The sequence below is a fragment of the Xenopus tropicalis genome, chromosome 9, assembly GCF_000004195.4.
Source record: "Xenopus tropicalis strain Nigerian chromosome 9, UCB_Xtro_10.0, whole genome shotgun sequence".
NCBI classification, from domain to species: domain Eukaryota; kingdom Metazoa; phylum Chordata; class Amphibia; order Anura; family Pipidae; genus Xenopus; species Xenopus tropicalis.
Genome location: NC_030685.2, coordinates 50,199,737 through 50,213,997, shown reverse-complemented (window position 1 = coordinate 50,213,997; position 14,261 = coordinate 50,199,737). Strand labels below are relative to the sequence as shown.

Sequence of the window (14,261 nt, the reverse complement as noted above, 5' to 3'; positions counted from 1 at the left end):
ATAATCTAAACTGTAAATATCTTTATGAATGGCGCACTCTAGTGGCAAAGTGTTGTTTATAACTTGAAAGTGTCAATCACTAAGATTCAGTATTGATGCTGATTGCTGATGTCACATCATGGAAAATCTGGGAGCAGTCAATGTGACAGGTACAGTGTTACTATAGATGCTAATTTTAGAAGGTGCCAAGACAGAGGCACAGTTGCTATGCTCTTAGCAGGTATCATGACAAGTACATATTTGCTATGGACACTGCTTTTAGGAGGCACACTTTACTAGGGATGCTATTTTGAGCAAAAATGACAGAAGGCACCATGACAGCAACACCCACAGCAAATATCCATAATCCTGAAGCATTGCTGCTGTTGTGAATAAGCAGATTCGTGATTGTTCAGAAGTAAGAGTGAATAAGACCACGCAAGCATTAGCTTGATAGAAGAAGGCAAGTATGGCTTTCATGCATTGTCTTTCTGCTAGGGACTATTAACCATGCTTCTATACATAAGAGAAAAAAATATTTTTATGCCAGTTATATTATTCCCCATAACCCCCTCAAACCAGATATAAGCGAACTGTAAGTAAATTGGGGACACAGATGCTTGGGGGCCGGAAAGCATTCCCATGTCTCTGTGCATATAATACTAAGCATTCACTAACCTATCAGTACTGTAAATTATAATGCATAGTAGACCCACAATTAAAGGAGAAGGAAAGGCTAAATCACCAAATGTCAGGCACCCCCCCCCCCCCAGTGATTGTAATCATTTACCTGATACCCCTGACCAGTGCTACTATTAGGAAAAGTCATTCCTCTTCGTTCTGTCTTCTTTCTTCAGCAGTTTCTCCTAACTGGAGCACTGGCCGGGGGTTTCAGGTAAGAGATTAAAGTCACTCCCCAGTGATGTAGCCTTTCCTTCTCCTTTAAAATTTAAGGCTGTCAGTGGGCACTTCCATGATAATGACAAACGCAATTGGCCTGGAACCTTGTGCTTTAATATGGCATGAAACACCCCAGTTACTTTCCCTGGTTTTTTCTAGAGTGCCACCCTAACATGTTTATATTCTACGCAAGTATCTCTTGAGCCCCCTTATGTAGTGTACATGCACAGAATGCACACCTCAAGCAACTGTACCCCTGTTCTTGAGCAGGTAGTAATTTCAGGCACTAATTAAATAACTGGCAAATGCTTTTATTGAAACCAGAACCTCTGTCACATTTGCATCAAATTTGAACCAAATGTATCGAGTAGGTGCAAGTTTTCCAGCCATATAAAGAAAATATGTGCACAAAGTTGCTTCACTGAAAATGTTTACGGAAGCACTAGTAATTTTTTGTCAGGCATGGATTTGCTGCGAAATTTGACGTTTTGTCATCAGCAAATTTTTCCACAAAACTGTTGCAAACATTCTCAGAGAAAAAAATAAAACACGGCAGAAAAAAAAATATTCACTTCAATGCATTTGGCAAGAGAAAAAACACCCACTGATTTCAATGTATTTTGCTAATTTTTCAATTTTCAATTTGCGAATATTCAGTGAAGTGAAACAGGACAATAGTGAGCACTATTCCATGGAATGGTGTGAAAAAATGCTGGGTTGTGAGTAAAAGAACATGCCTATATTTTGCACTACTTTTGTAAAGAAGGCTTTATTTCAGTGTATTCTGATGTTAAAAGTTTAAAGGGGCAGACATAACAGATATTTACCAGCTGAAGTTGTCCTTTGCTTTCAACTTCTTTCTCTTCAATCTGTTCTTTGCTCTGCTAGAGCTGGCGAGAGCCAGCTGCCCACAGTCATCTGTGCTGGTCTCCATTTTAGTATGCCAGTTAGCTACGATGCACGGAAGGCTGATGTCAGCACATCAGTAGGCTCCCTAGAGTATGCCTGAATGATGCCCATTATGCTGATGAATTGAAGACAGGTTTTTAAAAACAATGGGGGCAGAATTAAACAAATGAGTGGCATGCATGATTAGCTTCATTGCTGTTCTTACCCAAACAAAAGAAAATGTCCATATGGAGAAAGCCATGCTTTTGATGATCCCTTATTAAATCTGTAGTTACACTTACAACTGCCTCATACACTGATGCTGTTTTAAAGATTCAGAAATAATCACAAAGACACAATAAAACATACAAACAACTAATGAATGAGTATATTTATGATGAAAATTATATAAAGCATTCAGAGCTTTACTAAGCAATATTTTTTTAACTAAGTGCGGTGGACGCTAACTATTTCTGCTGTTTTCAAATCTATACCTGGCCAGTATATTGTCACTTTAAGGCAAAACCCCCAAAAATTACTAATGAAAAGTACAAAGCACTCCTGCTCATGGTACAAATAAATAATTGGGCATGTCAGTAACTCTCAATAACTCAAGCTATGTAGTAGGAGAGAGAAAATATTGATGATTTTGAACTTTGGTGTTGACTTTTCCAAATTACCATGATTGGCCATGTAAACAGCAAAGGCTGCAATGGGCCACTGTCCCACTGTTCCACTGTGTGGGGTATTGTGCAAATAGCCACAGGCCCCTGCGCTACATTTCAGAGCATAGAGACCTGCGGGCTGCACCTTGAATTGAATCCTTCTAGCGTTTCCTTACCTGCCCCATGCCTTGCACATCCTTCGGACTCCTGATGCTGCTCTTTATATAGAGAGCCAGCTTTTTATCCGATGGTCTTTCTAGAGTGCAACAAGCCCAGGGGTGCAAGTGCAGCATAACTGAGCATAATGCATCCCTTAGTGCTCTTGCACTTGCACTCCCCGGGGTCATAATAATACCAATAACTCCTTGACCAAATCAGATCCACTACTTAAACAGCAACTCACAACTGGTTGTTGAAGATGACATTACAACTATGAATCAATTCCCTAAAGGCACAGACAGAAAAACTTTATTTTTTTTTAAATTAAGTTCAAAAACAAAGTTTTGGAAATTTGGCCCATTTTAATTGGACATCTTTAAAGGGGACATAACTTCACCTTTTGCAAATAACTTTAATTTCAGTTTTTACTTAAGTAATATAATAAATGTGCAACAGGAGTGACCCCTGCTGTTGATTCTGGCCTTTTGTTCTTTCCTTATGTTTCTCTGCTCATGTTTGTCTCTCAGTGTGACAGAAATGATTAGAGAAACATTCGGAAACTTGCCTATCAATAAAACTTTAATATAATGTAAATAGCAAAAGTGCTCAGAAAAGCACTCAGAAATGTTTCCAATTTATGTAAATTATTCACAGATTTTGTTCTGAGAGATATACTTAGCCCTGCTAAAAGAAAGCATGGTATTAACAAAGAAAAAGTATTTTTTTTAAAGGACATTTAAGGGTTATGTAGTGATAAGACAAAACAGAGGCGCCAAAAGGATAAAATTAGCTAAAAACACTTAAAAACCCAATGGGTAATTCAGAGGAGGTAGTAGTAAGCTTACCTCCTCCAGGCAGACACCAACAAAAGTGGTAATTTTCAGTAATAGTATATTCACAACAATATTGCAATACAGCAATATTGTTGTGAATAAACTATTACTGAAAATTACCACTTTTGTTGGTGTCTGCCTGGAGGAGGTAAGCTTACTACTACCTCCTCTGAATTACCCATTGGGTTTTTAAGTGTTTTTAGCTAATTTTATCCTTTTGGCGCCTCTGTTTTGTCTTATCACTATACCGAGTCCACCCCGAGTGGAGGGGTGTCATCCCCATTTTTCTTCCTTCTACAGAGAGCGACTTCTTATTCCTGAGTGGGGTCAGGACAATCTCCCCACCTGCCTATACAGTGGTTGCCTATTGGTAACCCTGGCTTGTGAGTATTTATTTGTTTATTCTACCATTACTCCTTGTAAAAACATATTACACTATTGGGGCTCTTGGCGTTCCTTTTTGTCTTCATTTAAGGGTTATGTGTTTAATTTAGTGCCCTCATGGAATAATATACATTGAACAGCCCCAGTTAAGTAACAAATTAAGGAATGTAAATTATATATACAGATACATCCAGTTTTTATTTATTTTTATTTATTTGTATTTTATAACAATTAAAATACAAAGTATTGGAAGTGATACAGAAACCACACAGAGGATAGCAGTGTTAAACAGACTAGATTCAGTTGGATTAAATGAGCACTAGAGCATTAGTGATTTCTTGCAAGTTAACTCTAAGGAAGCTAATTATGATCCATCATCTCTCTCCAGTAATTCCTGCTGCCTTAGAGAAAGATTGTGTGATAGTGATTCCACAATAATTGCAATAACATATGGCAGCCACTTTCTTGGTACCTCTCTTGTTTGAGCATATATTACATTTTAGCAGGCCCATAGGTGGTTTTGTTCAGATTTTTTGTTATGAATGCAAAATGTGTTTGTGGCAAGGCTGGAAACGAATCTCAGCAGTTGCTGTTTGTTCAGTCTTTGTGTCCAGGGTGGAGTATGTACTTTTAAATAGACAATCTGACAGCACATAATAGTAATATAAATGAATCTTTCTCTTTATAATTGGACTAGCACTCTCAAAATCAATGCAAATGTATTCCATCAGAATATGCCTGGGAGGAAATGCCTGGGTGCAAACCACAAAAAGGTATAAAATGTCACATAAAGCAGGGTACTTATAGGGCTTATGGTTTATATATACAGTGGCTTGCAAAAGTATTCGGCCCCCTTGAACTTTTCCACATTTTGTCACATTACAGCCACAAACATGAATCAATTTTATTGGAATTCCACGTGAAAGACCAATACAAAGTGGTGTACACGTGAGAAGTGGAACGAAAATCATACATGATTCCAAACATTTTTTACAAATAAATAACTGCAAAGTGGGGTGTGCGTAATTATTCAGCCCCCTGAGTCAATACTTTGTAGCACCACCTTTTGCTGCAATTACAGCTGCCAGGCTTTTAGGGTATGTCTCTACCAGCTTTGCACATCTACAGACTGAAATCCTTGCCCATTCTTCTTTGCAAAACAGCTCCAGCTCAGTCAGATTAGATGGACAGCGTTTGTGAACAGCAATTTTCAGATCTTGCCACAGATTCTTGATTGGATTTAGATCTGGACTTTGACTGTGCCATTCTAACACATGGATATGTTTTGTTTTAAACCATTCCATTGTTGTCCTGGCTTTATGTTTAGGGTCGTTGTCCTGCTGGAAGGTGAACCTCCGCCCCAGTCTCAAGTGTTTTGCAGACTCCAAGAGGTTTTCTTCCAAGATTGCCCTGTATTTGGCTCCATCCATCTTCCCATCAACTCTGACCAGCTTCCCTGTCCCTGCTGAAGAGAAGCACCCCCAGAGCATGATGCTGCCACCACCATATTTGACAGTGGGGATGGTGTGTTCAGAGTGATGTGCAGTGTTAGTTTTCCGCCACACGTAGCGTTTTGCATTTTGGCCAAAAAGTTCCATTTTGGTCTCATCTGACCAGAGCACCTTCTTCCACATGTTTGCTGTGTCCCCCACATGGCTTGTGGCAAACTGCAAACGGGACTTCTTATGGTTTTCTGTTAACAATGGCTTTCTTCTTGCCCTATGGACAGATTCCCCCACCTGAGCTGTAGATCTCTGCAGCTCGTCCAGAGTCACCATGGGCCTCTTGGCTGCATTTCTGATCAGCGCTCTCCTTGTTCGGCCTGTGAGTTTAGGTGGACGGCCTTGTCTTGGTAGGTTTACAGTTGTGCCATACTCCTTCCATTTCTGAATGATCGCTTGAACAGTGCTCCGTGGGATGTTCAAGGCTTTGGAAATCTTTTTGTAGCCTAAGCCTGCTTTAAATTTCTCAATAACTTTATCCCTGACCTGTCTGTGTGTTCTTTGGACTTCATGGTGTTGTTGCTCCCAATATTCTCTTAGACAACCTCTAAGGCCGTCACAGAGCAGCTGTATTTGTACTGACATTAGATTACACACAGGTGCACTCTATTTAGTCATTAGCACTCATCAGGCAATGTCTATGGGCAACTGACTGCACTCAGACCAAAGGGGGCTGAATAATTACGCACACCCCACTTTGCAGTTATTTATTTGTAAAAAATGTTTGGAATCATGTATGATTTTCGTTCCACTTCTCACGTGTAGACCACTTTGTATTGGTCTTTCACGTGGAATTCCAATAAAATTGATTCATGTTTGTGGCTGTAATGTGACAAAATGTGGAAAAGTTCAAGGGGGCCGAATACTTTTGCAAGCCACTGTATATATATATATATAGGACATTTTGCGCATTAAGCTACCATAAAATGACATGTTCTTTAAAAAACAGGTATTTTTCGTCCCAGCTACATTCAAATAATTCTACCTCCAAATTGCTTTTCACTGTGCATAGTGAAGTACTAGTTGCTTAGAGAATCCCATTATTGTTGAGTTTTAGCTTAAAGTTTTGGGATGTCAGAGATTTTTTTAAGCTATAGTCAACAGGTGACAAGTCCTAATGGCTATTAAGGACTAATGAGATCATTATGGTCAGGGATTTTGCAAAAGAAGTGATAATTACTGGACAAGTGGGAGGGTATCCAACCTTTTACACATGTCACAATAACTTTTTTCTGTGGGCCTGTGTGTTAAAGTTTGTGAAATAAACTATAACTTTGCATCAACATTTGCAAATATTTAGTTTTTTTAAGAGACTAATTCCTGCAGTAGTTGTTCTTACAAATTAACTATATTTATTATTTGGCCATGGGTGCCCAACAATGATTTTTTTCTCCCTGGCATGTATTCGAGACAAAACTCTGCATTTTACCATCTGCAAATTTTAATTTTGTGCACATAAAAAAAGTTGCACGGTAGGATTGAGAAAAAATGCCCATTGGCTTTAATGAATTTGGTGTGAGAAAAATCTTGAGGAAAACACGTCCATTGACTTCCATGTATTTGAAGCGTGAAAAAAACAGTCATTGACTAATGTATTTGGTGTGAGAAAAAGTTGCGCACGTAAAAGAAAAAAAAAATCACGCAATAGCCATGAAAAACTGCCTACTGACTTTAATGCATTTTGCAAATTTTTCACTGTGAAGCAAAATGGGACAGATTTGCTCATCACTTTTGGACAGAAGTTTGCATTCAATTGTATATGTGTGTATAGAATAATAATTACATATATATATATATATATATATATATATATATATATATATATATATATATATATAATTTTCCTGATAGCAAGTCCATCAGAAGTCTCCAGTATGAATATGAATAACTGTGACCATACTATAAAGCTAAATGAGCACTTGTACAAGAAAAGTGTACAATTCTCCCAGAATCAAGAATTCATCATTTTATAGTTGTTGACTTTTTTTATATCTTGTCAGATGATAACCTAAATATAATATTCAGATCGAAATTCTTAGTTAAAAAAATAGAGAATATTTCTCATTTTTTGATTAATCTGCTCATAAACGTTTAAATAGAAACTATTCTATTTATAGAACTATAATGATGAAAAATAGATGTCAATTTCTACAATGATTTGTATATTGCACTTTATATATATATATCTATATTTTTTTTGTTTTTTTTTTATTAATTGGTCTCCAATAGCTTTCCACCTTTTCTACTGTAATTCCTGGAAAGTTTTATCATACTCAGCCTAACACCGCTTAGTAAACATGGGCCCCTCTGCTCTCAAGCAATAATTCTAGCTTTTAGAATTACAGGCTGGCAGCTGCATTAGCTAATACATCACAAACAGAAGCTTGTAAGCATCACTATAAATTTCTCCAATCCATAGGGACTGAAGGTTTTAGAACCATTAGGTGGCACTAGATTACTGTAGTTTTAATTCTCAACAATAGACAGCAGAACTCTAAAAAAACCAAGGTCCTTGAGGTATTGTGCTGGGTTCTTTTGTTAGACAAAAGCAAAGTGATTGGCATGACTGACTGGAGGTCTGTGCGCATATATTCAGCTGGGTCATATTTAACTGGCAGCTTCTTTTTTAACCCTTATTTAAAGGTCACTTCTCTACATAGGTGTTGATCCTTTATTCTAAAAGAACCACTCTGTATCTCCCACTCAGATTTTATTACATTTTTCTTTCCCTTCCACAGGCCAGATTTTCATGCATGTACATTAAGACAAGCACACACGAACACAATTGAACACCGAGAAACTCAATCATTAAAATTAATAGGTTCCTATATATTGGCCTTTTTTGTATTTTACATTTTTCTCTCTCCTCTCCACCCCTATTTTTCCATCATATAACAGAGATGTTAGTCTGTGTTGGTATGTGTGTGTACATAAAAATCATGAAACAGAATCATTTTCTCTGTGTGTTTGATATTCTAAGAACTTTTTGTTGGCAGATGTTTGATATGAAACAAAACACACACACAACTGAAATAAAATCTATTTATCATCATTTCTATAGAAACATATACACACATAAAGACAGAGGCTACCAGCTCTTTCTCATCCTTTCTCTAATTAATGCATAGATACAGAACCAGGAGCATACACACTGTGCGGATATCTGCATGAGATTTATGCATATCTATTTTTACCAAGTCATGCTGAGCTGCCAGCTACACAAACTACATCATGAACATGCAGAAGCCTGTTTTATATGCCTGGTCTACAGCCTTTAAATAGCCATGTGTACATGCAGCTAAAAATGACAGTCCATCAGAATAAATGACATGGAGATAGTCACCAGGAGATGAAATGACTTACCCCAAATCACACAAGCTCATGCAGCATAAATCAGTTTCCAGTCTGTTTCATGGATCCTATCCAGTTCTGTGTGAACAGTAGCTGGTATAGATGCTGTGCTAAGGCATCTGTAAAACAGAGACATGCCAGCATCCATACAGAGAAGAGATTTTCTAAGGAGTATGTCTGCTTACTGAATTCTTTGCTAAGAAACAGAATTATGTAAGACAATTACATAAATTTCATTGTCTATAAAGCATGCAATTGGTGTGCATTAGATATTAGTACATTCTAGTATGGATGTACTCTGGCCTCTGCATTAACCATACTGCTGTTTCACATGTAATAAGGGGTTAAAAGGATTTTGATCAGAGCACTGTCGCTGGTAGGCTTTGGTCTTCAGTTATAAAGGCAGGAACTGTAAGAAGGCATCTTTGATTGTAGAGCTAATACTGTACAAGTAAGGATGAAATGTAAGCTTGGTTAAGAAGCTTACTGAATGAAGAGGAAAAGCATGTGTCTAGCACCCTCTTTGTCATCTTACGGTGTGTGGGGATTGATGCTTTACTAGTGGATTTAATGTTTGGTTATTTATGTCTTACAGAAACAGTAAAACTATTTTTATTAAAAATTTTTTATATAAATAGTCATTATACAAAATTCACTCGCAGTTAAAGCTTCCTATATATAGCAGGAAAAAGATATAACTGTCTGCCGTTCCTAATCCAGTAATTGTCTGCATTTTAGCAATGGGAACAGAGATTTTGTAGGGTATAAATTCTCTACAACATAGGGTCTAGGCACTCTACACTACTTCTGGGGACCCAAGGTTAACAAACAGGGTCTTGGACAAAGACGTCAGTCACAGTTCTGGGAATTTGGAAAAACACATTGAAGTCAATGCCTTTTTTTCAGTTCTGCTGCAAACAGAATTTGCAGCCATTGGAATCTATGGGGTGTTTTTTTCCAATGAAACTTGGTGCTTAATTTTGTTTATTACTTGAGGGCTGGATGCAAAAGTGAATAAAACATGTTATTTGCCCTTTACATTATGTTCTGCACTTAGTACATGACTCATAAGAGTTTATTTCCTATAACTCTTATGAGTCATTTACCTTTAATCATCACAACTTATCTTGATTAGTGATGAGCAAATGTTTTTGCCAGTCATGGATTTGCAGCGAATTTCAGCATTTCGCCATTGGTGAATTGTTTCACAAAACTTCTGTGAAAATTCACCCCCCAGAATTTTTTTTTTTGCGATAACACACCCAGGAACTTTCAGGAAGAAAAACCTACATTGGGCAATGAACAGAGACCTGGAATTGCTTTAAATATTTGAATTTGGCACAAAAATGATGCCACACGTCCCGCCCGCCGCCCCACTAGACCACCAGGTCTCGTTACACATTTTTTTCCTCAAAAAATTATATATCATAGGTGCAGATGTGCATGGCTGTAGAATTCTGGGCCAAATAAATTGAATTCTATCCCAGTCCACTGGCGTAGCAAATTGTACCAAATTTTGCTCAACTTGTACCTGCAGAGGAAGGCAAAATGTCTATTCACCTATAGTTGCTAAGGGTTACTGCCTTTTATTAAATATGGGAGTAAATATCTTTAATTGATCACTCCACCACCCATAGTTGCGTTGACTTTAAACCCTCTTAGGGCCGTGCCAGACAGAGAGATTAGTCACCCGCGACAAATCTCCATTGTCGCGGGCAACTAATCTCCCCGAAATGCCATCCCACCGGCTAGAATGTAAATCACTGGTGGGATGGCATACGCGTCACCGCGATTTCCCAAAATCACAGAAGTTGTGCTGCGTATGCCATCCCACCGCCGATTTACATTCTAGCCGGTGGGATGGCATTTCAGGGAAATTAGTCTTCCGCAACAAGGGAAATTTGTCGCAGGGCGACTAATCTCCCCATCTGTCACGGCCCTTAACAGGTCTGCTGGCTGGGTTGCTATGCAAAAGGGGAGAGAGGCGTGAGGTTTCAAATATTTTTGTGTATAAATGTTGTATAAATTGTATAAATGTTGCAACGTAGTCACATAGGAGCACCATATGCTATAGTCTTTCAATATAGTAAGTTCTGACAAAGCTAAAGTAGGAAAATGCATATATATAAATATTTACATATGCAAAATAAGAACAGTGATATATTTTCTACAAAAACACAAAGACAGCCAAATGGACTAGAAAAAAGTTAATAGTCATAAAAGACAAATAAACAGCTTTACAGATTTGTAAATATGTAAGTACATCTGTTTCTAGGCAGTTTTATAGAGACACATACAGATTGAAATACAGTATGAACTAATGAGATAAAAAATGAAATTGGCAAGTTTTAGCTTTAAATTAAAGATGTAGGAATGGAAATTATTTTTTGAAGTACTGAAAACTAGCAGGCATAAAGGAAGTAAGCTGAACATAAATACATTTCGTTTTTGTTAAGACTAACAAATCAGGAACACTTTTAATAGAAGTACATTGCTGGGCTGTATTGACTGCCACATACTTTTTCTCCTCTATCAATAAGTAGTATAATTTTAATCCGGAGATGTCAGACATTCCCAGTTAGAACATTTTGTCAATAGATTTTGTGTGCAGGGATTCAAGAGCCATGTGTTGAACTGCACCCTGCTTACTCTCTACATGCCACATACTATAATGTACCTATTAGGCCTGTGGCATTCATATTTATGATGTCTTGTCCTTGTACTCAACAAATGAGAAGATAAGATGATACAAATTGCAAGGAATAGTGAAACATAATCAATGCAACAATCTGCTGCGTAGTTTACTGCAGAATAATATATATCCATTTTTGATATACTGACACACCTATTAACACAGGGGAACCCTGGAGCCACCACTACCTAATGACGGGAGCTCAATGGTTCCCTTCATGCTCAGCATCAATGGGCACAGCACACTTGCACCTGAAGCATTAGGAGCAGACATCATTTTCACACTAAACACTGGAAATGACACCAGAAGGACTTCTGTGCAATTGTCTGATTTGTGGCAAAATTCATGCACAGTTATAGTAATGTTGGCGAATCAGGTACAGTTGTGGTAGGTACAGCACAATTGTGCAAACTGCATCACCCCGCTTGCAAAGCAATGATGCTGGAATTTTTGGCAAAACACTGCCTTGTGGGGAAAAAACATGGTGATTGTGCTTGAAATTGCACTTTGCTTACTGTACATGTGGATGTATGTGTCCTTTTATATTCTGACAACAGGATGCCTTTATATGACTGTTTACTATATTTCATCCCTTCAAACCAAAACTGAAACTCTCACTTTTAAGCAACCAACCAGATCATATAGTTGTAGTCACCAGCACAATTTGCTCTGACATAGAAATCAGTTGTTTTTATTATTAGATTTCATATATATGTTATTAGATTTTGCTTATAAATCCCTGACATATTTAGTATCCCTGATAGCTATCAGATTATCTATGTAAGTTTTCCAAGAACACAATTTGATTATAATCTCTGCCAGGAAAGAACCTAATTTCCTCTTGTCAGATTTATGTTATATGCACAAAATGTACTTCCAAGGTAAATTGCAATGTAGTTGAACACTCTGCTGCCCAAATAACACAGATATATACATTTTAGTCCAATAAAAGGCACCCTAAAGTACAACCAACCCTTTCCTTTGAATAATTAGCCAAATATTAGTTTGCACCTAAAATATAATCTTTCTGGAAATTTACTACCATTGATCTGCAGCATTTCTTGTATAGACAGTCCTTTCTGTGTGTGATTTTTCTAATGCAGAATCTATACATGTTATACATAATATCAATAAACACTTTATAAGCTATTGTAACAGTAAAATCAGCCATATCAGCCAAAGAGATACACAAACTATAAGCCTAGATAAGCACACATGCAAAGCTTGTCCTCACTGAACTATTTTGAAAAATATTGGGGAAATCATCATGTGCACTTAGTTTGCCTATAGGTCTATTACAAGTTTTAGCACCCAATTTAACTGTAGAAAAGGGGTTTTATCATGCTGCTGTAATGTATGCATCCGTCTGTGTTACCTAATCAGTGCTGAACTAAGGGTAGGAAGAAGAGGCACCTGCCTAGGGTGCAATGGTGGGGGGGGGGGGGGGGGGGGCACCAGGCAGGTACCTCTTCTTTTCACCTACCCCTAATTCTGGACTCTTTCAATGACCCCCCTCCCGTGGCCCCAGCAACTCCTCCCACTGTGTGTGCACACATGGGAGGTGGAGCGGACCAAGCTGGCCTGGTTGCCTAGGACTGGTTCAGTCCCCATTAAAGCCAGTCAGTAAAGGAGGAGGTGCAGGCACACAGTGGGTGAAAGCAAAGTGTGCGCGTGGAGGGAGCGGGGGAGAGTACAACCCCAAAGGGGGCTTGGCCTAGGGGCACACCCCACATACATCCAGTCCTGATCCTGGTCATTAGTGGCCTGCAAGTTTGACATCTGTAGAGAAAAGGTAGATGAAGGTTTGTTGAGACAACACATTTAAGATGCAGTTTGTTTACGTTTTTCCAAAGGTTTTGATACAGCTTCACATAAATGTTTTTGGGTCTGTTTGAAGAACTTGCTAAAACATCAGGTATGAGTGAATAGTTGTTTTAGGGTTGTAACTGTTATGACAGAGGGTTCTGCAATGGAATCACTTGTATTTCATCTGTTTAATATTGACTTGAAGCAGTGCACACAAAAAAAACCAGTCCTATATTTTCCACAAAACCATGCAGAACAAACAAATCCATCCAGGACATGTCATCATTACAGAGAACTAGACAAAGTGATAGTCTGGGCTATTAAGCAGATGAGCTTCATTATCAATAATTTAAGATTATTCACCTGGGGTTTGAAAATATGCAAGCTATGTATGGCCTTAATGGCACAAAGAGATGTATCCTTGAGGCAAACTGGAGTGCATGGGCTTCCTTGGCTTTTCTATTGATGAGCTGCAAATCAGGTAAGATTTACTTAGGCAAAAGGTAATGAAATTTTGTGTTTTTATTCTTATTATTTTTATTACACACTCTGCATCTGTAGCCACAGTTTCCTCTTTTCTAATATACTGAATTGAATCAGTTCTTGCTTTATGATTTCCAATCAGAATATTGTAGACTAAATAGATGTTTTTTGAGTCACTTGGAATAGGATGCAGTGCTTTTGAAATTTTGTATAGAGAGGGTCATTGTCAACTTCAGTGAAATAAGTGAGTATACATGGGGAGGCATTCTGTTATAAATTCGGAATCATTTTTTAGAATTGATTTTGTTTGAGCTGTAATACCAGGTGAATCACATGGTCATTTATATGCACCTCTCTCGAGCCCTAAACTACTATTGTTATTGCTGCTGTGTTTACAGAATTCTTGACTTTCAGAAAATGTAATGGAAACATCTAGATTTATGGAATGTTTGTCATTATGTTTCCAGATGTGTTGCTTGTGGGTGTTGTTTGGTGTGATAAATGTTGCCCATTGGTTTGTCCAAGTTTGGTTTCCTATGTTTGTATGATATGATCTAAGTGGCCTTGGTAAAAATAAAGATGTAGTCAGTTATACTGTGATTGTTATATGTGTAATCTG

The 14,261-nt window shown here is 37.9% G+C and overlaps 1 protein-coding gene across 2 annotated transcripts in view; it reads right to left on the bottom strand.

The window, feature by feature from the left end:
* The window catches only part of LOC100490370 (carboxypeptidase O), a 50,811-nt gene extending 42,002 nt beyond the window's left edge, over window positions 1–8,809 (bottom strand). Inside the window, exons 1-2 of one of the 2 annotated variants that reach the window (XM_031893566.1) lie at window positions 8,674–8,809; window positions 1,707–1,903 (exon numbers count right to left, since the gene is read on the bottom strand). In XM_031893566.1, the coding sequence (XP_031749426.1) occupies window positions 1,707–1,813 (107 nt within the window). In that variant the 5' untranslated portion in view covers window positions 1,814–1,903; window positions 8,674–8,809. The remainder of the gene's footprint in view (window positions 1–1,706; window positions 1,904–8,673) is intronic. The other variant, XM_018097644.2, reaches the window with a different exon arrangement.
* Window positions 8,810–14,261: the final 5,452 nt, after the last annotated feature.